The sequence below is a fragment of the Rhineura floridana genome, chromosome 7, assembly GCF_030035675.1.
Source record: "Rhineura floridana isolate rRhiFlo1 chromosome 7, rRhiFlo1.hap2, whole genome shotgun sequence".
Taxonomy (NCBI): Eukaryota; Metazoa; Chordata; class Lepidosauria; order Squamata; family Rhineuridae; genus Rhineura; species Rhineura floridana.
This window is the reverse complement of record NC_084486.1, coordinates 91024698-91051559: the sequence shown is the minus strand read 5'-3', so window position 1 is coordinate 91051559 and position 26862 is coordinate 91024698. Positions and strand designations below refer to the sequence as shown.

At 43.6% G+C, this 26862-nt stretch overlaps 1 protein-coding gene across 6 annotated transcripts in view; it reads left to right on the top strand.

Annotated features, from left to right (window-relative positions):
* MYO7B (myosin VIIB) overlaps positions 1–26862 on the top strand; it is a 114222-nt gene that overhangs the window by 76180 nt on the left and 11180 nt on the right. For all 6 annotated transcript variants that reach the window (XM_061636415.1, XM_061636410.1, XM_061636411.1 and 3 more), the window contains 18 exons: positions 2197–2277; positions 5211–5338; positions 6736–6862; positions 7927–8046; positions 8869–9042; positions 10592–10816; positions 11135–11302; positions 15618–15735; positions 15833–15959; positions 17005–17174; positions 18558–18781; positions 20843–20970; positions 22389–22546; positions 23324–23477; positions 23772–23927; positions 25419–25524; positions 26190–26303; positions 26639–26726. In XM_061636415.1, coding sequence (XP_061492399.1) covers positions 2197–2277; positions 5211–5338; positions 6736–6862; positions 7927–8046; positions 8869–9042; positions 10592–10816; positions 11135–11302; positions 15618–15735; positions 15833–15959; positions 17005–17174; positions 18558–18781; positions 20843–20970; positions 22389–22546; positions 23324–23477; positions 23772–23927; positions 25419–25524; positions 26190–26303; positions 26639–26726 — 2566 coding nt within the window. The remainder of the gene's footprint in view (positions 1–2196; positions 2278–5210; positions 5339–6735; positions 6863–7926; positions 8047–8868; positions 9043–10591; positions 10817–11134; positions 11303–15617; positions 15736–15832; positions 15960–17004; positions 17175–18557; positions 18782–20842; positions 20971–22388; positions 22547–23323; positions 23478–23771; positions 23928–25418; positions 25525–26189; positions 26304–26638; positions 26727–26862) is intronic.

Sequence of the window (26862 nt, the reverse complement as noted above, 5' to 3'; positions counted from 1 at the left end):
AATCCCACCGTGTATTGCCACCTATGAGATGCTTCATAGTTGTCCTGTTTTTTGCATCCATCATAGAGATGCAAAACTAAGAGGATCATTAAGCACTCATGGGGTCATATTACATGACTGGTGCAGTGTGTATGGACCAGGGACGCTGGGTTTGATTGGCCAAGATGAAAGGAATTTTACAGATGGTTGCTCCATGGTGTAACTGGATTTTGGGGCTTAATTGTTAATTTCCTGCAATTAGTGCTGGCAGACTTGAATTGGTATAATTAATGGGGACAGGCTAGCTGTCTGTGATTGCACTATTGTTAATTGTAAGCCATTTTGGTTTGGGAAAAAACTGGGTCATAGTTCATTAAGACTCTGTTGTGTGAAAAGAAAGCCCTACATTCCATTTACATTACTCAGAACATGATTTATGGAACAGGGTGAAAGATTGTCTAGAGTGTGATTTTAAAAAAATAATCCACAGAGTACTCAGGATGACCCTTGTCCTGCCTTCATTCATAGTAAAACGTCTGACTGCAGTGGGAGCAGTTACAGCGGTTTCAACAAATCCTAAGCTAAACTAGAGAACCACCCAATTCTGCTCCTCACAATGTTAGCTTCAACCAATTTTTTTAACTGGAAAGTCTTCCAACATTCTAGAAAATGTTTCTGATTCCAAATACTCTGCAGGTGAATATACCAGAGCCTGGCTGCACCATGCAGGCATAAAAGCCTCACTTGCTCCTATAGCAATTTTGCTTTCTACATCTTCATGCGATTACCGATGCCTTATGAAGAACTTGTTGGATCTGAAAGTTTGCAAAACTTCTAAACAACTGGGTAGTCAAACAAAGAATATCATTTCACCCACAAGTACTTCTCATACTGTGGGATCCAGATAAGCACAAATTCATTCTGATTTAGCAGCATCACACACACATTGTGAACAACACACAAAGTAGCTTTGCACCAGCTAGGGAACAGATTCAAGATTCTACAACAAAGGCTCTTACCATCTATGGAGCGAGAAATGCCAGATGTCTAAGCTGGATTTAGAAAGGGAAGAGGCACCAGAGATCATATTGCAAACATACGTTGGATAATGAAATGGACCATAACTTCATTATCAGCTTTGAAGTAATATAAATCTTCTGTTGTTGTTACTTTAGTCTTCTTGACGTTCAGCTGTAGTCCTGCTTTTGTGCTTTCCTCTTTAACTTTCATCAGCATTCAGTTCAGATCATGACTAGTTTCTGCTAGTAGTATGGTATCATCTGCATATCTTAAATTATTGATATTTCCCCCTCCGGTATAATGTCCACATAATGAGAAGACATGATTCACTAGAAAAGACAATAATGCTGGGAACAACAGAAGGGAGTAGAAAAAGAGGAAGAGCAAACAAGAGATGGATTGATTCCATAAAGGAAGCCACAGACCTGAACTTACAAGATCTGAACAGGGTGGTTTACAGCATATGCTATTGGAGGTTGCTGATTCATAGGGATGCTATAAATTGTAATCGACTTGAAGGCACATAACACACATAGGGAACAGCAGGTCAGCCGTCCTGTACTATCTGGTTATAAAGTTATCTCAGGAAACAGTGCTTGAGACTGTTGAGAAGAGGCTTTAGTCTGTGCTAGCTTCTAGCTTATAGTGCAAGCCAAACCCAAGATCCATCAGGATGAGCAAATTTGGAGTATGTGGATCTTGGGCTGGTGTAACTCCCTCATCCCAGCTCAGCCTGGGATCTGTGCCAGTGCAAGTTCCTTAGTCCAGCTGAGCCGAGCCTATCCTGGCTCAATCAGGGCTCATCTGATGGAACTCAAGCCGGTGGGACTTATGCTGGCTTAAGACCCCAAAAGAGGTGTTCTGGGGGCATGGGGGGGGGCAGCGAGAGGCTTACACCTATTTCAAACTTCTTTCAGTTCCCTCATGTGGTGTGGCAACTTGGTGGAACTTTTGCCAGCAAAAAGGGTGGTGTAAGTCAACCTCTATGTTAAAGGCTCATTTCCTCTCTGCTAGTCTTGGGCCAGCTCAGCTGGGCCAGTAGCTGCCCTGCTGCTGAACAGAATTTGGAATAAGGATAGCTTACACTGGCTTAATTTAAGGATTGCTCTGCCTGTTGCTTGAGGAGTTTACCTTAATTTAGCTGTTTCCACAGTCTTTGGGGGATCAAACTAAAAGTTTATAACTTTTCCACCTTAGAGAGACAAGAGGAAAGATAACAAGTTCAGCAAGGTCGTTTCGTCTGTGAAACTAAAACGCAACTCCAAGCTGACCGGAAAGGTAGGCCACGTTTTCTCCTCCTTGCCATCCACTGGATTTCCTAGAATAATGACCTCCCAAGGAAAATGTCCTGTATGTGGCTTATTGAGAGCTGAAAACACCATATATAATGCGGTGGGGCTGCAGTTCTGTTCAGGCATCCCCCACCACAGCATGTCATAGCATGTGAAGTGAGGGGTAGATGTGTATGCCCAATTCCCGCAAACCTCCCGCCGCCCCCCAAAAGTAGGATGAATTGTGGAAATTCAGGCATTGTGCATATAGCTGTAGGCATGTACTACTGCCTTCATCAAATCCTTGCACTTGTGGTGCCTGTACCTGCAGTTCCACTGCCAGTCCATCGCCTCTGCCTGGCCCTCCTTCAACAGTCCCCTAGCAGCAGCCATTCCATCCCAATGCCTGAACTCTTTCTACTTTAGCTGGTTGCTATAAGAATTGTCATTGGTGGCCAACTTTGCTGTTTCCCCTCGTCCCTCCTAAACCCTTTTTTCCTTGTGTGTCATGTTTTTTAGATTGTTTTTTAGGGAGGGTACTTTAGTGCTGATTTTTGTAAACCACTATGGGAACTGTTTTGGTTAAAGAGCTGGGTAAAAATGCTTTAATCAAATAAATAATATAAATATATTGCACAGGATTTCTTCAAGGTAAATGTGCAAACAAGCCCATGACCTGAGCTTTTTGAGTCTTCTTTCCACTCTGTTTTTTCCTGCTTTACTTGCAGAATGACATAGGATTTGAACTAAGTTATGTAAGTTGGGCAATCAGAAAAAGCTTATATGAAAACATGCTCAGTCTAAAAGTGAGAGGAGCAGGTACTTTGAGTCAAGTGCTTAGACTAGCCATCAGACTGAAAAAGAAACATTTGTGGTAAGGAAGAATGGGAGAATTCAGCTGTTACCTCAGGACTCAAAAGACAAATAGCAAGAGTTTTATGGCTCTCAAGAAGATAAAGAAGGTACAAGACAATAGGGTGGGGGAGGATTATATTTCAAGAATTAAAAGGAAGTTAAGGCTGCAATCCTATTCAGGAGGAAGATCCACTGAACTCATATTGTTAAGGCTTATCCCCTGATCAACAATAAATTTGACTGGACAGCTGGACTTACTTCCAGGTAAATATGCATAGGATTGGACTGCAAAAGACATCTGAATATGGCCTACGTACTGAGTACTTTTTGAAGTAGTTTTAGCCCAGGAAGACTATGCTGGAAAGAAGCTATAGCTCAATTGGCATAGACTTGCAGAACCTAAGACAAGAGGTAGCTTAAAGCTCTTAATGTGTTCAGTCTGTGGCCCAGATAATTTCTATCTAATGACTGTAGCCAATGTGCCAGTGAAATGGACTTTACCTTCTCCCATCCCACCATCTTGCACTCATCCACAAAATCAGCTCCAGAGGGTTGGAGGACCCCCTCCAGAGCACATTTTGGGGGCACACAAGGCTGAAGGGGGCAGAAGAGGAGGCCGAAGTTCTGGTGTGTGAGTGGAAGTCTGCCTGTGCAACATTGGATTCTGCCCTGGTATATGAAACAAGACCATTAGCAATTATTTTATTAATCTACTCTGGACAGTGTATTTTCTTTTAATTTCTTTTAATATTTATTCTAGAGCTTTAGTTCCACTAAAGTTAACGGCCTGTAATTGCCTTGGTCACTTTGATTTCCTTTCTTCAACAGAAGATTACCTAATCTCCACTGGAGATTAGGTAATATTGGACTTATGTTGAAGAAAGCAAAGTGACCAAGGCAATTACAGGCTGTTAACCTTAGTGGAACTAAGGCTCTAGAATAAATATTAAAAGAAATTATAGTCAAAGAAACAGAAGAAAAAGTATGGGATTGCAGTGGAGAAGGCAATAGGTTTGGGGCTTTGAACTTGGAGCAAAATATGGAGGGAACTAAGGAGAATCAGAGTGAACTAAATTACTGGTTTTAATCTTTAAATCCTAAATGGAGCTAGGATACCTGATGGATCACCTCCTCCCAGATATATATCTACCTGAACCTCATGATCTTCATTAATGGCCCTTCTCCAGTTTCCCTGTCTAATGAAGTGAGTTGGATGGTTATTAGGGAGAGAGCTTTTTTCAGTGGTAGCATTCTGGTTATGGAACACTCTCTTCAGAGAGGCTCCTCTAGCACCTCCATTAGGATCTTCCCAGTGCTAGACTAAGGCCTTTTCCCCCTCCCAGGGATTCAATGCATTTTAGTTTTTAGAACTCTTATGTTTCCCCTTGCTGGATTTTAATGGTTTATATTGTTTTCTGATACTTATTATTTAGGCACTGCTTCTATATTTGATTGTTTCATTTATTTATTTATTACATTTCTATCCGAAATGTCCTCCTTAAAGTTTACTGTATTTGTATTTTATTGATTTTAATTTGTGAACCGTCCAAAGAATATGGTTAACAGGGAGGTATATAAATGAAAAAAAAAAAAGAAATTAGGGGAAGGGCTGTAGATCCGTGGTTAGTACAGTATCTGCTGGAGGTCCCAGGTTCAGTCCCAAGTGTCTCCAGGTAGGGGTGGGAATGCCCCCTGTCTGAAACCCTGGATTTTCACCCTAGATATATAAGATTTTGGCTGAACATCAGGAAAAATGTGCTGCTAGAGCAGAGCAGTATGACAATGGAACCAATTACATAGAGAGGTGGTGGGCTCTCCAACACTGGAGGCATTCAAGAGGCAGATGGACAGCTACCTGTCAGATGCTTTAACTTTAATTCCTATATTGAGCAGTGGGTTGGACTCGATAGCCTTATAGGCCCCTTCCAACTCTACTATTCTATGTTTCTATGTTAAAGGCAAGGAGGTGACAGTTGCTTTCTTAAATGAGAATGTTATCAGCTATATGTAACTGTTTCCCATCCCAGAATTGAAAAGAACCCTTTATGCAAGAGTGGGGGAAATGGTTTCCTGCTTCATTTTTAGGTGGCCAACCAGCTCAATAATGGGGAAGACACGTTTCAGGAGGAGAGCGCTGTGTCTGAGAGGCCTATGTCTAATCTTGAGAAAGTGCACTTCATTATTGGCAATGCTATCATGCGTCCTGCCATCAGGTACTCAACCCATATTAAGAGGCAGCTGCCCATTTTACTGACTTTTGCACCATCTAGTGTCCCCTTTTCAGGTTACAGTGTACACTCAGATTACCTGCCAGAAAAGGCAAGGTTCAACATCTGATGTAGTAATTAAGCCAGGGGTGGCCAACTTTTGTGGGTCTGTGGGTACATTTGCAAACTGGAGAACTGCTTCTTTCTGGCCTAATTTCAGCTGGGGGGGGGAGACCCCGTGGACACCAGAGAAAGCCTCTGTGGGCACATGTGTGTCCATGGATGCCATGTTGGCACCCCTGAAGTAGGCATTCCTGAAAGAACAAGAGTGGGGGCAGAGGTGTGGAGTATTATATCCCAAATATGTCTGTCTCTAGTTTCCTCAGAGAATTCTTTTCTGGAAACATGCTCTGTCTTTATCTTCCTGCCTACCACTATTCTTTGTATATACATAACTACCTGTAGGGAGAGATTTGGTCATTGCTGGGCAAGTTGTTCTGCTTGGCAAGACCTATTCACACAATCTGTTTTTGCTCAACAATTCAAATGTGTGCTTTAAGGTAGGGTTTGACATGCAGGAGTATAATATTTTCCCAGCACTCAAAAGCGTGACAAATCACTAGTAAATTTCAGTTTTTCCTCAATCAGCTTTTACTTTGGTGTTGAGATTGTGTGGAATATGGTTGTACAAAAATTACTTGCCCCTGCTGCTACTAGATAGTGCTCTGATGTCAGTGATTGTTTCCTGAAATTGACCCTTCTTTGATAGCTAAAATTCAGCTGTTAAAGGTTATGCCCAGTGTGATGACAGAGATCAAGAAATGAGAGATTCCTCCCCCTCCATCCCCTCCTGTCAGGGCTGGCCCTACCATTAATCAGAGTGAGGAAGCTGGTTCAGGCAGTAGATGCTGTATAGTGGAGAATGATGGTGAAATGTTGGAAGACAAAGCTGAGTGTGCTATACAGCCTATTCTGCACCCATGAGTTAGCTTGCTGTCCTCAGATGTGATGGAGGATGTTGTTCCATTGCCAGTGTCAAAGTAAGATTCAACTGCACTGCTGGTTTGGTGGGCTCCTGTATAAGGAATGGAGAAGGGCCTCTGCCTCAGGCAGCAAAATGTCTTGAGCCAGCCATGCATCTAGCCATTTTTCTAAGTCTTTACATAGATCTCATCCAGATCAGGTAGGCGGTACCTAGGTGCAACATTTCACAAAAAAATTAAAAGCACAATGTAGCATTTATTATTTTTTGTTTTCTTTATTACATTTATATCCTACCTTTCCTCCAAGGAGCTCAATCAAACAGGTTTTAGGTAAATCCTGGGAGGGAGATTTTACATGGATCTGTTTAGCAAAATGTATGTTATTGAGATGAGGATTGTCTTATTTGTTTTCTTTCACAGGGATGAGATTTACTGCCAGATCTGCAAACAACTCACAGAGAATAACAATAAAACCAGTTATCTGAGAGGCTGGATCCTGCTGTCACTCTGTCTTGGTTCCTTCTCTCCTACAGACAAGTTTGTGAAGGTACTTATTATGCACCTGTTTACAGTGATAGCTGTTGCGTTTAGATATTAATGATGGTACCTAGTAAAAGTTAGGTGGATCTCCCTGAGGTCTGTGCCTTATAGCTCCACAACCACCCTTACTGCAATTCTGTCATGCTTATAATAACTAAACTAATCTTTAGTTGGTATGACTCCATGCATTCACATAATTAGTATTACTTTTTTGGAGAGGGGGGGGAGGGAATTTGGCAGTTATTTCCTTTCACCTCATTCCCCCCTTTTCCTTGATCTTTACCTACGCATTAATCTCATTGGACCTCATCTTGATATCATCAGGAGACACCTTGCTTTGCATTTTTTTTCTCAATACATGTGATATACTGATGTATCGAGCTGATTCGTCTTAGTCGGGGCTCCCCAGTTGTTGAATTCTTCCCAGGGAAGCCTTCAAGGTTGCCTCATCAATGAATTTTGAGCAATGAGTGAAAATTCCCCATTCCAGATTTTTTTCATATCTTAAAATGATCCTGAGTGTGTTAGACTGTAGAATTTAAAGAAAATACAGTGGAAGCTTTAGCCATCCACAAAAGCCCACAGCTTCTGCCCCTCACTACCTCCTCCTGCTGCCTCATCTTTATTGTGCCCCCATTGTTTTCCTTTTCTTTACCTCCCATCCCATCACCCCCAAACACTTCACCATCATAAGATGCTGATACCCTAGAAAAACTTTATTGGCCTCTCTAAGATCCTGATGCCATCTTGGAGCCTCTTTCCTGGCAACCATAGGAAAGAGAATGAATGAAGGAGGAGGCAGGATCATAATGGTCATGGCAGTGAATGAAGGTAGCAGTGGACAATTGTGGAGGCAGGCAAACATTTCTGCACCTCCATATTTGCAATCTTAGAAAGGACTTTCACTTTCCTCGTGGTCAGGGAGTATCAAAGAATATCACCACCCAGAAAGAGAGAAGTGTGAAACCAATAGTAAATATTTTGTCAAGTTCTACATACCTGCTTTAAAATACCAGAAAATCCTTGTGAACTCTCTGTTTTCTAGTAATGTCTTCTGCTTTATAATTCCAGTACCTACTGAATTTCATCCGTGGTGGACCACCATTGTATGTGCCATACTGTTCTGAAAGGCTGAAGCGCACATATATGAATGGAACACGATCAGAACCACCTAGCTGGCTGGAGCTGCAGGTAGCTGCCATTGACTGTATTCCATTTTATCCATTTCTCACACTGATGAGTCTTGTCATCAGCAGGAAACAATCACATGTACAGGACTTGCAAACAGGAAATTTTAAGTTAATATTGGAGAGGACTTTTGCTGTGTGAACTTCCTTGTGAGGAAGAACATTGCTAGATAATATAGGGCCTCCCCAGACATCATTTTTATTGTACATTCATGATGATTGGTGCTCATGATGCTGTTGGAACAGTCATATGCAATCCCACTTTCAATGCTGTTTGTGCCTGCAAAGGTTTTGGGGTGGTCACATTGCTTCATTTCCAGTTGCTGCATATCCCATAATTTCCTGCTGAAATCCTGCAATTTTTTGTACCACAAATGTTCAGGTTTATTTTTGTCCCACTTCCGTTGGACTATAACCCCTCTGGACAGCAATAATGTGGTAGTACAAACTGAAGCAAAATAAATCCACCACTAATGTACTGTTATTTTGTCAAGAACATGTTGCAGAATCCACCCACAATAAATCACCAGTTGGGAGGGGCCCTTTGTGCTATATTAAGTGCTGTGCAGAGCCTCCATTTTAATTCCACTTCCAGTTAATTACAGAGAAGCAGTGCCTCAACAGTACTAAAGGGCTTTAGTGTAGAAGCAGCCTGGATGTTACTAATTACTCTCTTCTGTACTAATAGCATCTAGAAGCATCGGGTTCTACCCATTAGCTGGAAGGTGAATATTTTCATTATAGCTGCAATGTACAGCAAGCGTGGAGAAAGTTGCTGTGCAGTTCTGCGTCTGTGTCTCTGTGTTTCTTTAACTCTGGCTTTTAGGCAACAAAGAGTAAGAAGCCTATTACACTCAGCGTCACCCTGATGAATGGCAGCAGCATCACAGTCCCAGCGGATTCAGCCTCCACTGCAAAGGAAATCTGCCAATGTGTCGCTGAAAAAACTAACTTGAAGGATACATTTGGTTTCTCACTCTACATTGCTTTGCATGACAAGGTGAAAGAAATATCACTACCTGTAGAATGAAATTTGCCCAAGGGGCATCTGCCCAACTCGATCACTACATGCAGTCTATTGACTTTTTCATGCCAGCACCAAAGAGCAGCCTGGTTGGGCCCTGGCCAAGGGCCCTGTGGCCCAGAGGGGCCCCAAAGGGCCCCTCCTTAAGGTAGGAGGGTGGTGCTCCCGTCCTGTGATCTGTGGCAGCACTGAGTCCTTCAACCCAACCCTGCCACGAATCGTGGAGAGGGAGCTCCCAGGCACCCTCTCAATACAGGCAGCACAGGATTCAGTAAGCCCACACGCATGCCTCACTAACCGGTCCCATCAGTGTTAATGTTGTGCGTGCTGTACGCGCGTGCCTGCCATCACCCAAGAGAGTGGCGGGGGCTTCCCTAAGGGGCTGATGCCCCCGCCACCATCTTGGTTGATGGCAGGCATGTGCGCTACATGTACACGTCATTTGTTATTTATTTTATTTATTTATTGTACTTATATACCGCCCCATAGCCGATGCTGTCTGAGTGGTTTACAGTAACTAAAAACATTAAAACAAATATAGAAATTTAAAAACACATCTTTTAAAAACAATTTAAAACAAATTTTAACAATTTAAAACACATGCTAAAATTATTTATTTATTCACACAACATGAGAGGTTGGTGGGGTGCACGGGTGGTCTTATTAGTCCTACGCCACCTGTATTGGGGGAGTCTTGGGCTATGGCACTATGGGCCCGGAGCAGGCTGGTGCCCAAGGGCCCAGTCATGCCTGGCACCGGCCCTAGCTGATTCACACAGCCAGTTCACCACATGGATATTCAGTCTGTGTGGGTAAAAATTCTCAGTGACTTTTTAAAAAAATGAGCCCAATTTTATCAACCTACTTTGCATATTCAAGTAATTAATGGCCTGTTACCTTGTAGCAGTCTTCCTGGTGTCAAAATACAGTGAAATTAGTGGAGCACTGCCATGAAAGGATGTAATTTATACAGAAGTATGAATGCCAGCAAATGTGCATTTTTGTTTTTGAATGCATTTATGTCTCATGTTGGAATATTAATGAGTGTGTCTGTACCTGGCTCCACGCATGGCTTCTTCAGGGACAGTGTTGTTTGTATCAAGCCCCCTCCCCACAACAAATCCCCCAGGAGGGCCTAAAATTAGACCTCCTTCCTCTCCTGCAGCCTCCTACATTCATTTGCATACACCTGTCTTCCTCACCCTGGTGCCTTCCAAACATTTTGGACTACAGCTCCCATCCTTCCATCAAGAATGGCTGCCCACAGCTGGGGCTTAATGGGTGTTGTAGTCCAAAATATCTGGAGGGCACCAGGTTGGGAAAGGCTGCCTTACACCATGCTGCTAATTAATGATCCGGATACAACATCAGCTGCTTTTTGGGGGGGTAAATTATTGTGTAATTTTCACTCTCCTCAACATACCCATTACGTGAGATGACTTTAGAAGCATTTTCCCATGGTCATTAGTGAATCCATTAAAAAACATATATTTATCTTTAAACTGGATGTTGTCCATGTTGTTAGGTTTGGTCGCTAGGAAATGGACAGGATCACATCATGGATGCAATTTCCCAGTGTGAACAACTGGAAAGGGAGAAAGGGGGCCACGAACGCCACACACCCTGGCGCCTCTACTTTAGGAAAGAGATCTTCACTCCCTGGCACAACTCTAAAGAAGATCCTGTCAGCACTGAGCTCATCTATCATCAGATCATCCGCGGCATCCGGTTTGGAGAATACCGCTGTGAGGTGGGTTTTTATTCACTAGTGATAATACAAGAAGTCCAGAGGCACTTTGAGACATGGATTGATTTTGGGGATTTATATAATCTTTCTAAGGACATTTCATTGAGGGTCTTTCTTTGCTATCAATTTCAGTGTTCTGTTCAATGCCATTAGTGTGATCCATTGTACTGTAGATGTGTTCTACATACATTTCTGGATCAAACCTGCAGGGAAAAGATGAATATCTACTTTGTCTAGTCCAGGCAACGCAATGCTGGGAAATGACTGAAATTAGGTTAAGACCTCTTCCAGCAAATCATCTAACCTGATTAATTGTTATAGGAGGACGACTTAGTGGAGATAGGAGCCAAATACTGCTATGTCCAGCTTGGAGAGTCCATCCAAAATGAGTTGGTTCAAACCATTCTCCAGGAGTGTATCCCAGCAAAGCTGCTAAGGTCCAAATCTCAGGAGAAGTGGGTGAGCCTCATCACATATGCTCATGCTAAGGTAAGAACAACCAGCTAATACTGGAACAGACATCAACCATAGCTTCTGTTTCACTTCTCTTGTATAATGTGCTCATCCTTCTCTGCTTTCTTCTGCAATAGAAAATGGTGGGATGTGGCAAAGGAAAACAGGATCACTATTTTTGTCCCAGATGGTTTATTAGGGACAATTGAGTAAGATGCTGTAGTAAATCCATAGAGATTTATTTGAAAATAAATATGACAATATATATTTGTAACAATTGAGTGGCTTCAACAAGTTGTCAAATTGTGTAAGGGCCTGACAAGGGTGAAGGTATGCATGTGGCCCATCCTGCTTCTCTCACTTCACTGAGTATCTGGAATATGAAGGTTTCTCTGCTTTCCTTTTTGATGGTTAGATTCCTGCAAATGTGTAGCCTAACTTGCATTGGTAGCTGAAGTTAAGAGTCTCAAAAACCCTTTGGGAGAACTGAGAGTCTTCTTTCAGTTTTGTACCCTATGTGGATGTGCGCAATGGAATCCAGTATATTGTTTATTTGTTGCACAGCAATGTGTATTCCAAACAGGCCTAACTTGATCCTACCTTCCGGAGTGAAGTGCAAATTTGACGTGAGTCCACTTGAGAAAGGACTGTTGTCCTTATCTGAAGCTCCGAGCTGAGAAGGGAAACAAACTGAGGGCTCATCCAGATGACTGCAAAATGTGTGACATGCCCGCTATGTATGTTCATTATTTTTCGGTCATCCAAATGACGTCTCGCGCTGTTACGCATTTTCACATGTTAAATCCGCTCCTTGCAATACCGGCAAAAATGCGATTTGCTGTTTAAAATCGGGAATCATCCGCTGTGCCTTCAGGAGTTAGGATGCAATACCGCGGACTTTACAGCTGATGGGTGGTTCTTGGGCATTTCCCCTGGCCCCTTCTCCTCATTCCAGCCTATCACGTATCTGCAGTTTTGCACATGTGCAAGAATAAGCCCGGGAAAATTGAACCAATCATCGCAATGGTGGGGTGTTGGGGGGGGATCTGCCACTACTGCGCAGATGCATTTTATTTTTTGCCAGCCTGCAAACTGGGCAGCCACTCTGGGTGAGATCTGCAATGGACAGCAAGCGAGAAAGTTGGGGTGGTGGGTTTCAGCCTGCCTTCGGAAAGCTTTGTCAACTTCATTCTACTTGCTGGGGTTTTTGCTTCAAATCAGAAAAGCATACATTAGTTTAAGTGTAATATCGCAAATACAAACAAGAAAAGGGCTGCTGGTCGGTTTCACGCCTGCTCCAGAAAGCTTTGTCAATTTCATTCTCTGTGGGAAGGAAAGGGAGAAGGGGGGGTGACACGTTTCTTGGCGAGTGGTGGCCAAACAGTTACAGACACACTTGGATGAAGCAGATTATTTGGATCCATTCCAGTCGGGCTTCAGGACTGGTCATGGAACTGAAACAGCCTTGGTCGCTCTGGTGGATGATTTAAGGAGGGCATTGGATAAGGGAGAACATGCATTCCTCGTCCTCCTGGATCTCTCAGCGACTTTTGATACCGTCGACCACGGTATCCTTTTAGATCGCCTGAAGGGAATGGGAATAGGGGGCACTGTTTTACGGTGGTTCCTATCTCTCAGACAGGCATCAACGGGTGGCATTGGGGGATGAGGTTTCAGACCCTTGGCCTCTCAATTGTGGTGTGCCACAGGGTTCTATCCTCTCCCTCATGCTATTCAACATCTATGTAAAGCCGCTGGGAGCCATCATCAGGAGATTTGGGCTGCGGTGCCACCAATATGCGGATGACACTCAGCTCTATCTCTCGTTCAAGTCCTCACCAGAGTTGGCTGTGGAGACCGTTTCCAATTGCCTGAGGTCAGTAAGTGAATGGATGGGAGGAAATAGGCTGAAACTAAACCCTGACAAGACTGAGGTGCTGCTCGTGGGAGACAGGAGAAGGTTGGGAGATATAGACCTGGTGCTCAATGGGTAAAATTGCCCCTGAAGGACCAGGTTCGCAGCCTTGGGGTCATCCTTGACTCCCAGCTGTCCATGGAGGCTCAGGTCTTGGCAGTGAGCCGGGCAGCTTGGTATCAATTACATCTGATACAGAGGCTGCGACCCTACCTTCCTGTCCATCTTCTCCCATGGGTGGTGCATGCCCTGGTCTCCTCTCGCTTAGACTACTGTAATGCGCTCTACGTTGGGTTACCCTTGAAAACGGTCCGGAAATTACAGCTGGTACAGAACGCGGCGGCGCATCTGATTAAGAACAGCCGTCGCTGTGATCACATCACTCTGGTGTTAGAAGATCTACACTGGCTACCAGTTGTTTACCGGGCCCAATTCAAGGTGTTGGTATTAACCTTTAAAGCCCTATACGGTCTTGGCCCAGTTTATCTGAAGGAGCGCCTCCAGCATCAACAAATATGCCGCCTGACGAGATCAGCCACTCAAGACCTTCTCTCGGTCACACCAGTTAAAACAGCTAGGCTGGTGCGGACCAGAGAGAGGGCATTCTCAATTGTGGCCCCCAACCTATGGAACTCTCTCCCTTACGATCTTCGCCATGCCCCCTCCCTGCCCAGTTTTCGCCAAGCCTTGAAAACCTGGCTATTCAGGCAGGCCTACAAGACCCCTGGAGTAGCCTAATTTTATTGGCGATAGTTGTGGACGGTTTTAGCTTAAATTTTATATCAAAGTTTTGGTTATATGTGTATCTGATATGTTGTATTTATTTGATTTTGTACGCCGCCTAGAGTGGCCACTAATGCGGCCAGATAGGCGGCCTGGAAATAAAATTTTATTTATTATTTATTTTTGGAGAAATAAGTGAAATTGCCAGTGTGTGTATCTCCTTAAATATCAATAAAGGCAGAAAAGCATACATTCGTTTAAGTGTAATATGGCAAATACAAACAAGAAAAGAGCTGCTGGTCGGTTTCAAGCCTGCTCTGGAAAGCTTTGTCAATTTCATTCTCCGTGGGAAGGAAAGGGAGAAGGAGGGGGTGGTGGTGACACGTTTCTTGCTTTTTTGGAGAAATAAGTGCAATTGCCTGCGTGTGTATCTCCTTAAATATCAATAAAGGCAGAAAAACATATTCATTTAAGCATAATATCGCAAATACAAACAAAGCAGGCGTGAAACCGACCAGCAGCCTTTCCTTCCGCAGCGAGAACTCCTTTACAGCCATATTGTGCTTCGTTGCAAAGGGGGAGAGGAGCATACGTAATTTTTTTGCTGACCAATTGGTTGATAGGGGGAGGTTTTAGAGGTGGAGCTTGGAAAAAGCAAAAAGAATGTAGGGGTCTTACCGCTGTGTGCGCGGGTGCAAAAAAGCGTTTTTTTAAATTGGGAAAGAGCGAACTAAAAGGCAAAGTGAGGACTATCAGATGACAAACCGAATATGGAAACCGTGGATTATCCCGCTCCGTTTGGATAAGCCCTGAGTTGGGGGGGGTGTCCAGTGGACAAAGGCCAGTCTGCATTCGTATCTCCGGCCACGAGAGGGCAATGTAATCTCCACCATGGCATGTGTAGACCACCTCTGGAGAATTCACACTTTGTCCAGTGGGGAGGAGAGCCTGGCTGGGAGTCTAGAGTCTGTGAGTTCAAATCCCCACTCGTGTCTCCTGGGTGTCAAGGGCCAGCTAAAGATCACCCCACAGTGAGTGGCTCAGGGGTTATGTGCCCTGCCACCTGTGCAGCCGTGGGCAAGCTGCATAGTGCCAAGGAACCCATTGCCCCCCAGCTGGCAGTTGCGGACAAGGAAGGGGCTGGCTTGTGCAGCTGTGGCAAGCTGAGCAGGACCTAGCCAGCTGGGGAGGACTAGCCTCAGAGGGAGGCAATAGTAAACCCCCTCTGAATACTGCTTACCATGAACACCCTATTTATAGGGTCGCCATAAGTTGGGATCGACTTGAAGGCAGTCCATTTCCATTTCCATATGCCATGATGAGGTGGTCGAGTGTGCTGGAGCCTCTAATAGTAGTGATGACTTGCATGCCCATGTGAGCAGCCATGTTTTCTTCCCCATACAATTTTTCTGAGAGCAACAGTCACATCATAAGTACCTGTTGCTCCAGGGGAATTGCAGTCTATGTTTATGTGTGGCTGTAGCTGTTGCTAGTAAAAAGAAGAGGGCCCTCAGCCACCTTTTGGCCATTTTAAGTATTTGAAGAGAGCTGTGCCACCTCAAAAGTTGTTGAAGTACTTTTAAATCTGCACAGCTTTTTACGGCTTTTTGAGGATATCCACTTAAAAACTTGCAGGACAGAAGAGTTCATTCTCATCCAGGCCAAACTGGGATGGAATGAACTTACAGTCATCTCCCTCTCCCTGTGTTGCAGGCTCCTTACACACAGGACCAGCTTTCCCCTCAGAGTGTGAAGGAGCAGCTGGTGGATTTTGCCTGCTTTCAGTGGCCTCTACTCTTTTCTAGGTTCTTTAAAGTCACCAAATTTTCAGGTAATGGCAACACCTTGCTCTGGGTGAGGGCACAAAGGGAGGATAATGTGAAATAAGAAAAACTTGCTACACTACCTTTTGAAAATTGTGTTTACAGGACCAAGCCTGCCCAAGAACCATTTCATAGTGGCAATTAATTGGAAAGGTATCTGCTTCCTCGATGACTCTGAAAAGAGACTTTTAGACCTGTCTTTCCCAGAAATTACTGGCATCCACACCAGCAGGTGAGTCTGCTGGATGCACTGGGCCAGAGAGTCTGCAACTACTGCATCCTTACCAACATTCTGCACAAGATTTTTGAAGTGCATTTTATCATAGGACCGTCTTGGGAAACTTTGGAATAAATGAATAAAATGGCTAAATAAAACAGAAAACATTCAGTTTTGCTCTTGCAAGTAAAGGCCACGTACTGGTGGGGGCCACACTGGATGTCTTCTGTTAAAAGTGGAATTGTGAACTTGGGATCCTAGAACACAGTGCAGGGTCTGGTGCTCCGCTGGGGACTATTGCAATGAGGTAGGTTACATGCTTGCATGCTCCCTCACACGAATTACAGTGGCAGAGCCCTCAAGTGCTGTGTTTCTTCCACCTCCTCTTCATATCTCTGTCCACGTTTGATTTTTCTGTCTTCCTTTTCCAAGAATTGTGACCGGGGAGGATGGTTCAGATGCCTCATTTATATAGCAACACAGGAAGCTGCCTTATACCAAGTCAGACCATTGGCCCATCTAGCTAAATATTGTCTACACTGATTGGCACTGACTCATTGCCTCTAGGATTTCAGGCAGGGCTGTTTGCCAGCCCTACCTGGAGAGGTTGGGTCCTTCTGCATGCAAAACATGCTCTGCTACCGAGCTATGACTGTTCACAAAAGTTTTCATGGCATCATCTCCTCATTGAGCAGTGTGGAGCTATGTTTACTCAAAGTATACATCTTTCCATATATTATATCACCCCTGTCCCTTACAGCACCGTTCTTCCCCCACTCTGGTTGGGAATCACTGTTGTAGGATAAGGTGCCTCTGTAAGGAGATATGGAAGAGCTGAATGTACAGATGTGATCTCCTCCTAGGACTAGGTGATTCTGTTTCATCATCCAGATTAGAAAATAATCGGGATCATCCTTGCTTTTGATGCATGTTTAGAGACTCTACCATGCATTTTGATGAATGGATGTGAGGGCGTTTGAGCAGTTCATCTGAAGGCTGCAGGGGGATGTTCAGGTTCCAGAGCCATTTTCTTTTTAACAAATTACTTTGTGGTCCATAGGGCAGCCAAGACATTTGGACAAAGTTGCACCATCACCACCTTACGTGCTGAAGAGTTTGTCTTGACATCTGTCAACAGCGTTGTCATTGCCGAGCTGGTGGTCATGTTTCTGGAAGGACTGAAAGAGAGGTCACAGTATGCTGTGGCAATGCAGGAAAATAAGCAGCAAGGTAACGCAGCAGAACTGTTGGTATTAGGCAGAAAGAATCTACAACAGATATGTTGAAACAAAAGTAGAAAAAGTATGGTGCAAATATTTATTCTAGCAGGAGATAGCAATGGACAGATGCTTAGGGTGCATCCAGGTGGAAGGGTTTCCAAGTGTTGCCAGGTATGCTGAATCCATGTGCCCATCATCTGCAATCACATAGGCACTGTGGCCATCCTCATGGTGATTACTACTGGTCCAAATGGCATGGGCAGTAGAGCAATGTGATGCAAAATCAGTAACAGGTCTTTATGCTAATTGATACCTGTCCTTTGGCATTTCTATCTGACCAATGGAGGACTGGTTTTAACTCCTCCTTCTGTTGATGTCAGGTGCTGATTATGACTTCTCCCTCTGTTGCCATGTAGTTGATGTGGCCCTATGATAACAGCAACTCCCATCCAAACCTTCTTTTAATCTATAACCTGCGAATTCATGGCACTTACTTATACGCATTATTTGGTCTCTTTTAGAGAAAGATGTCATGGAGCTGTTTACCAGAGCCAGGCAGCATTCCTGGCTTGTAAACAGCAAGCTACCTAACATTGCACCCAGCACTTTAAAAAACCTGGACTTTTGTTATTGAAATAACTGAGGGCCAAGCTAGACATGGTGTGGGAGAATCCCCCACTTGCCACAGCCCCAGTCCAAACACTCCATCCCCAAGGGAAAAGATGTTGGGAGATCCAATCACAAATCTCCCACATCACATTTAGTTTGGGCCTGCATATCTGGTAAATTATAGACTTAAAGATTTGTAAGTATGAAGGGAGTCCCCCTGAGCTGGTGTGAGTAGTTGTTAATGAAAGACAGAAGCAAAAGCAAGTAATAAATATGGCAGAAGGGAACAAAAACCAGATTGAGAGAGAAAGGAAATTGTTGAGTCATGTGAGTTAAGCTGTGTACACAACGTACATTTAAAGCACATCCCTCCCCTTGCAAAGAATCCTGGGAGCTGTCATTTGTTAAGGATACTGGGAATTATAGCTCTGAGAGGTATACTACAATTCCCAGGAATCTTTGGTGGTGGCAGGGAATGTGCTTTAAATATGGGCTGTGTAAGCAGCCTTATTTGTTATGAGCACAAAACATGATTTGACATACATCTTCCTAATGTGATTTGTCGTTTGTTTTGTGGCAAGTTATTCAGTGGCTCACTTGGCACATGCATAATGCAACCTGAAATATCGGCTCTTGCAGAAAATGGCTGCATGGCGGATCACTAAGGATCTCATTATGAGAAAGTTAGAGGCTCATGACTTAATCTGAAAACCCCTTCACCCAGATTTCCTCTCTGATGTGTAGTGGCTGGACAGCATGCCGCATTTCTCTTTTTGCTTCCCAGATGACTCCACAATTCTGGCCTTTAAGAAGGGGGATTTGCTGATTTTAACTCAGGACAGAGGACTAGAAAAAAGCCGTGGCAGGATGCACACACATAACAACAGACTGGGAGAAAGCCAAGGTTGGATCCATGCTCAAAATGAGCGAACTGATAAATCTGGACTTGTGTCACGAGATGTGATCTATGTCATCCCTACTGTTACAAAACCTTCTAGTCAAATACTGGTAAGAATCAAATAGTTCTGTCCCTAAGCAGGATAAATGGCTTTCATCTCCCTCTTTGTTAAAGTGACAAGTACAGAGTGTTTTGGAGGAATGGAAGAAAATAGCAGTACTGAATAGGGGCTTGCTGGAACCTTTGGTAAAATTGCCTAATTGCCTTTGCATTTATCTTACACTGGGCTTATCCACATGGGGGCATAACTTTGTGCTAAAGATGGTGTTTTTACCTCCATTTTCTGTTTGCATAGCCTTTTCTATGTTGCTGCAAATGGTGCTTTACCCTAGAACTTGTGCACAAAAGCATAACACTGTTCGAACAAATATTTGTATTTCAGCTGCATTGCACCAGTGAAAATACAAATAATCACACTTTTTTTAAAAAATGAAACTTACTGGTAGAACAAACTGAGCATGCTCAGTTGCCAAGTAACCAGAGGGAGTGGAAATGTTAAATTAGAGACATTGTCATTAGGAAGCTGCGTGATTGATCCTTCCCTTCAGTGTGAATAGAAAACACCGTGTTTGCAGCTGGCATTGAGCCCTTACTGTGGACGGTGCAAACAGAAAACAGAGGTAAAAGCAGCATCTTTAGCACGAAGTTATGCTCCCATGTGGATAATCCCTTAGTATCAGGCTCCCTTCCAGATTTCTAGTAGAGCTTCTCCTCTGCACGCTTCCAAAGCTGATTGAAGGAGCTGTACAGGCTTTGGATACTTTAAAAGGATCAGATCCATTGGCCCCTTTGTGATGTTTTGGAGCCTGGACTGTCCACTTTTTAAGCCTCTGTGCTCCTTGTCCCCAGTATGTCCAGCATTCCTACCACTACTGTTTCTTTTTCCAGCAGGCTTCTACAAAATTGGTGTCTGGCATTGAACTGTGTGAAACAGAACCCGCCATTTATTAGAGGGTTCCCTCCACCTAGCAAGGTTTCCCCTCCAGATATTTCTTGCTTCCATTTCTCTCTTTCACAGCTGGTATACCAGCTGTCCGCCAAGTTCTGCTTCTCCCTTAACTTGGAAGTCAGAGGTTTTCTTTAGTAGAGCATGTTCAGAATTTTGAATTTATTTGAAGGAAAATATAAATAAATAAATAAATAAACAAACAAACAAACAAATAAATAAATAAATAAAACTGTGCAAGTTTTTTGCCCTGCAAGGGGAACTTTTGATCTTTTGTGGGCTGTAGAGACAAACATTGCCCTGGTACTTATTCTTCTGCACAGCTTTGTTTAAGGCCTAAACCAAATATCTGAGCCCCCAGGCGAGATTACTATCAATGTATAGCTAACTGGCCTATTTAGATATGCAGTTAAGACTTTTTTGGGGGGGGCAGCATTTAATCTTTAAGTCTTCTGGGAGTTTTGGTACTGTATGTTTCTCTGCTTGGTTGAGATAAATATAATGATTCTATGTTTTCATTATTGTCTCACTGCTTTAAATTATATTTAACAGTTGTAAACCTCAGCACTCAATTGCTAAAAAGGAGAGAATAATGTTAAAAATATAATTTAAAGCAGTAAGATAATAATTAAAACAAAATAATTAATTTATCCCAATTTAATTACTTTATCCCAACCATTTTCCTAATTGAGGGGAATCATTGCAAAATAATTCCCACATGGACAAATATCGCACTAGAAGAGGACCTAACAGAGCACCGTAAACTGTGTAAACAGAGCTCAATAGAATATTGCTGCAGTTTTGATCGTTGATTGTTAACAGTTCAAAATAAGTTTCAAATCAATCAAAACTGCAACTTTATTGAAGAAAGTTGTTTCCAGTTATAAACTGAACTGATTGCTGAAGTTTACATTGTTAGGTCCTGTTCTAAGTGCAATGTTTGTCCCTGTGGGAATTAGTTTGCAATGATTCCCCTCAATTAGGAAAATGTTGACAGGCCTGGAAATCCTTCCTTGTGCCTTTCTCTGAAGAAGTGCCTATGAGCAGCCCTGGGAGAAAGCAGGTCTCCTGCTCACAAATCTTTCTTGAAGCATCAACATGGGTGGTCCATGTCTGACATTCTTGGCAATAAGCCTGGAGTCTTCAAGTGGCCAAATCTTTTCAGAGCCTGCTGCTGATGTCACCTGAACAAAGGAGGTTGGCATCCCTAAATTCTCGCACAGAGGAACCTGAGGAAGAGGAAGCAAAGGTGAAACCATACACTCTTGAAGAATTCTCCTATGAGCACTTCAGGTATATATTCCTGTGTTGTGGAGCTTTCTGTTCAGTTTCTCCCAGAGTCTGTTATTTCTTGAAAGGTGCGTTGCTTTTTGAATGAATGGTTGCTCGTTCAATCAACAGTTATTGCGTTTAAACCCATCTTAATTATTGCATCCTACTCCATCTTCTATGCGATGGAAATGACTCTGGAAGTGTCTCCTCTTGGTATTTCTTACCTGTGAAGAAGTAATAGGATACAGTAAAGTGAGCCATGTCATGCTGATGGGTGATGAGGTTCCAGCCACTGTTTCGTTAATATTAAAATGCAAATTGGAGCACACATCACAGCTAGCATCAATCTCCTTTTGGCAAAGCAGGGAGAAAAACAAGGGCCAAATCTTCAGACATGCTAGAGCAGTGGCAGCCCATGGACCTAATTAGGCCTAGCAGGGGTCATAATTTGACCCACAAACCCATTTTCCTCCAAACCATGCCCACCTGCCCCACACCTTAAGTCATATGTGACATCAGGTGTGGGCCGGTAAAATTGTGGCTGCAAAGGAACAGTCATGAGCTTAAGGTGCACTCCCAGTTGTTCCTTGGCAAGCAGGGTTCCCCCTCAGTGCCGATCAGCTACCACACTGTAGCAGCTCAGCCTGCCCTGAGTGACAAGTTGCTCTGACTGAGGAACCATGCCAGAGACCGCAACAATATACTATCAGATGGTTTTAGTAGATCACCTGATCCCACTGAGCCTGACATGGCATATACCTTCCAGCCATTTGCATCAGTGCCTTTGCAGAGCAGCAGAGATCTGGCCTGTAGCTCCCTCTGTTTTCAAGCTGCCCTGGTATTGTGGGGAGGAAGGTTCTTGGACTCATCTGCCAAAGTCCCTGATTCAAGACCTCCAGCACATTACACACCACTCCTATATTTCCTCCCTGTAGGTAGGAATCCTCCTTTGGCAGCACAGGCAGGCGGAGTAACCACATTAGCTGCTCATTTCACATAACTCCTACCTGCAGATATTACCAGTGTGCTGTGGGATCCTGCCACATGGAAATGGCTCCCATACACTTCTGGTAATATATGAATCAGCTTTAAGGATCTAGTAAGTTGTGGCAGTTCCAGAGAATTTTAGGTCAGATCAGTCCAAGTGGGACATTAGCTTCCCAGCAGGTGTACTGGCTCTGTGTACTGGGAGGAAGAGGGGCAAGGTCCTTGTAGTGCTTGCCTTGAGCCTGTCAACAATTGAGTGGCTGCATTTTGCATTAGCTGCAGTTTCTGAACAGTCTTCAAAGGCAGCCCCATGGAAAGTGCATTGCTGTAAACCAAACCTGTCCAGATAGATTTTCTCTGCTAAATTTTAACCTGTTCCAAACAAATATGAGTTAGAGTGACAGACACATTCAGACAGTGCTTTGTGAAAATATTCTTTTGTGTTTGCCCAGAATTCCCGAGAAGGACTCCATCAGCAAAGCTGTCTTATACAAGTCCCGGGGACGGAATCACTTGTGGGCTTACTCTAGGGAGCCCCTGAAGCAGCCCTTACTGAAGAAAGTATGCAGCAACCCATACCTCTGGGACTTTGCTTGCCAGTCCTTCATTGATATCCTTTATGCTGAGGATAATTTATCCACTAAGGGACAGCAGTGGATTCTTTTCTCAGAACTTACCTTTCCTGACACAGAAATGATCTAGTTAAAAAAAGAGGATAAGGAGGCTCCTTAATGATGCAAACCTTTATAATTTGTTAATAGTCTGGCATGTTTTGATTTATTTGAATGCAGAGGATTGGCAGTTGGGTGAAAGAGGATGAAGAGTTAGACGTGTGTTCCAGCGGCCTTTCCAATCCAGTTAGCCACATTGGATAGTGCCAGGAGATAAATTTGCTGTCAACTTTGGCTCGGTTCCCAATAAGCTCTCCATGAACAGGAGGCCTCCTTCCATTTGCAGAGGGTGCTGGGATTAGCGGAGACTCCTGCAAGGGTAACGGGGCGGCTTGCTATTTTACACTGTTCTCCCCTTTCCCCTTGCAGGCCCTCCAACCCTCTGGAGCAGATTTTTGAAGGGAAAAGGGGCTGCAGGGGAAAGAGAGATCAGTGAAAAATACTACTACCTCCTTCTGCTGTTGGGAGCATTAGCAATACTCCACTTATGGGACTCTGCTGCCAACTGAAACTTAGTTAGGAGCCTGCATGTACAGCAATTAATGGTGATTGCTGGGATAAAGAAGCACTAATTGGTCAGCATGAGCGGACCTGTTCACCAGGCAGCACAGCACTGTTGTCACTGAAGGGCTCAGTCAACAGGAGTTCTCTGAAAAGGGAGGGGTACTTGAAATTGTGCACCATCCCTGCAAACCTTTCCTTATCTCTTTGCTCACCTATCATGAAATACATGGGAGACTACCCCTCAAAGCAAGAGAGATCTCCTGTGGAGCTCACTGATCAGATATTTGTAGTGGCAATGCAGGAGGAAGTTCTGTGCGATGAGATCTACTGTCAGATTATGAAACAGTTGACGGAGAACACCAACAGGTACCAGCAGTGTCCTACAGGCCAATTGCTTTTCATAGCAATGCATTTCTATGTCTTTGTGAGAAAAAGAGCTTGTAGATCTAGTAGCACTTCAGCTTCCAGAATTTCCATAGTGATTGACACAAATTTAACAGCCGAAGCCTTTTTCCCCCCAGTGGTGACAATGCATAGATCACAAAGAACCCCAGGCTGACTGATAGATTCCCAAGTCTGAAGAGCTGTTGGGTTAGGGTAAATAATCTTTTGTATGAAAATTTATCTGCAAAGTTTTAAAAATATTTGTCAAAACTACAGGTACAGCCTGAACAGTGGTTGGCAGTTACTCTGGCTCTGCACAGGCCTTTTCCCTCCTAGTAAATTGCTGCTGAAACATGCTCAGAAATTTATGGAGACTCGTCAGAAAGAGAACCTGGCTTTGGACTGCAGACGTAGGATCCAAAGGATGATGAGGTACAGAGGCTTTATTGGTCTTCTGAGATGATTTTGTGTCTTCCATCCTTAAGGTAACACAGAGCCCCACTATTTCAACAGCTTGTGCAAAGTGGCTGGAAAGGTATGTAAAATATATAGATCATGTAACCTAATCTACAAAAATACGGAAAGGTAGTATTCCAGGAGTGACAGAATTAGGTCTCCTCATTCAATAGCCACGGTGCAATGTACCTAGGCAATCCTAAATCAGTGTTGCATGGACTACAATTTGCTTTCTCCAGCTTCTTTTTCTCACTTCAGTCTGTCTTATTTTTACCTGTATGGTGAAAACTCTCTGTAGTTCTTTTCTTCTTTCTAGAAGCCGGCCTGTTTCCCACTTCCCACTGTGTGATTGACAGTTAACATCATTTAAGTTATGCAGGCTTTTCTATCGTCAGTATGCTACTGCGTGTCTCGGCTCTTCTCTGTGAGTTTTTTTTGGGGTTGGTTTGAGGCAAGAATAGTAACTCGCCTGAAGAGGCAGCCTCAAGAGCAAATTGCATTCAGCCTTAAAATTGCCAAAGAGACACAGTAAAGATCAATCAGGAGGGATGATGAATAACCTTCTTACCTCAGTCCTCTAACTCAGGGATAGCCAATCTGCTGCCCTCCAGATGTTGTTGGACTTCCAATTCCCGTTGGCTGCAGCATGGTCAGTGATCAGGGATGATGGGAGTTGTAGTCCATGAACATCAGGAAAGCACCACATTGGCTATCCTTGCTCTAGGTACTGTCCATGGGTATTATTTATGTATATATGAGACATACTCACCCTTTCTCTTTTGTGTAGAACTCATGGGCAGATCCCTTTGAAAACTGACTGGTAGCAGAGGGCTCTTGTTCTAGTGGTGTTCATTTTAGGTCAAAATTATTTCCACTTAAGGATCGAGACACTTTGAGCTGATAGTTAGAAACAAGACTATCATGGATTGGTTCTTCACCTGAAGCCTGTTCACAAATCCTATATTTGAAGCGATAGGGGTGCAGAGTAACTTCTTTTTCTTGTCTTAGGGTGCAGCCTTTAGCAGGAAGAACTAGGAGAAAGAACGGAGCCATCTGTAAGCACAAAAATGCATGTCACAATAGTTATTGCTCTTCATTGATTCTGGCACAGACTCCATCAATTCCTTGCTCTCTTTATATATTTTAAGATTTATTAGTTGAAGAAACTGAGTGTGCTCTCTCCCATTCAGAGTCTTAGCAACATGGGAAAGGGCAGTACTAGACTGCATGCATTTGCATGGAGAAGGTTCCAGGTTCAATCCCCAGCATCTCCAGGTGGAGCTAGGAAAGATTCCCTGCCTAAACCCCTGGAGAGCCACTGCCAGCCAGTGTAGACAATATTGAGTAAGGTGGACCAGTGGTCTGACTTGGCATAAAGCAGCTTCCTTTGTTACTAACAAACTGCTTGCAAATTCAAATAAGCAAATGCCCACCTCTGAGATGTCAACATGCATTGCTGTTTTCCAGGAGTGGCTGTCGGAAGTGGGCCCCACACAGTGTGGAAGTGGAGGCGATTCAAAAGAATATCACAAAGATCTCTCACAAGGTTTACTTTCCAAATGATACAGAGCAGGTGAGACTAACTCTCCTATCTACCCATTTCAGTTAAATATATTGGAAGGGCATTTTTCACGTTGTGCAGTTTCACACAGTTTTAGACTTGATACAACAGGAAAAGAGGATGCGGAAGGGAAAATGAAAATAAGCAAATTCAAGTACCTGTTTTTAAATAACATTTCATAATTGGCATGGCCACTCATTTGGATATCTATTTGGACATATGGATTACTTATGATTTAAGTCAGGATTGATGGATTATTTTTAATGTGAGCTGACAATGTATCTTTTTTCTTTTTACTCTCTCTCTCTCTCTCTCTCTGTGTGTGTGTGTGTGTGTGCCACTGGGGGAACTGCTTTGCTGGCTCAGAGTAACGATCTATCTAGACCAGGCTTGTCTCCAGCAGTGGCCAGCCAGATGCCCTTGAGATCATACAAATGGGGACGGGGAAGGATGATGACAGCCACTTCCTGCTGCTTCTCTTAATCATTTGATGGTCAGAGAGAGAGAGAGAGAGGCTGCCTCTCAACATGGACTTACATGTTTTGCTTCACTGGCATCTAGTGTAGCTCAGAGCCAAGAAGATACCCAGCTCTTAGCAGACTTTATATCATGCAAGTTGCACTCCATTCCTTTTCCTTCCAGGCTACTCACTTTGGTCCCCCACTGTTATGTTCCAGGTATTTGAGGTAGGGACAAACACAAAAGTACGGACTCTGTGTCAGACCATTGCCTGCCAGATGGAACTGAGTTCCTGGGAAGGATTCAGCCTCTTTGTCAAGACTGCAGACAAGGTAATTGGCAGAGAGGGCAGCAGTACAAACTGGGTGTTTTTGATGGGCTCTCTGGGTCACATCTCCACTGTGAGCACTATGTGATAATAAGCCATGTTTCAGCATATCCTTCTCGGCAAGAAAACCGGTTGTTATCACTCGGCTGCTTTTGCTTAACTTCTGTTCATTATTCCTGTTTAGCAAGGCTCATGTACTCCCATATGTGCCATACCAGCATCACTTATGTTTAATTCCATAGGCTGTTCTTCAGGAAGTTTCTATTACTACTATGGGAACTTTGGGGATTGGCCTGGTTCTTTGTGCTAACTTGGCTCCCATTCATCTGTCTCTTCTAGGTGATCAGCCAGAATGAGGCAGATTACTTCTTTGACTCTTTGAGACAGGTGACTGATTTGACGCGGAACAACAGGCTGAGCAGAGACGGTAGGGAAATGGATGGATGAAATCTTGTGAGTGTGCTGTCACCAGGACATTTCTTCACTATGAGGAAAGGATCTGCTTGAGAGTTCAGGAAACAGCCCATTTTATTAACAGAATTAATCAATCCTCTCTGCATTTA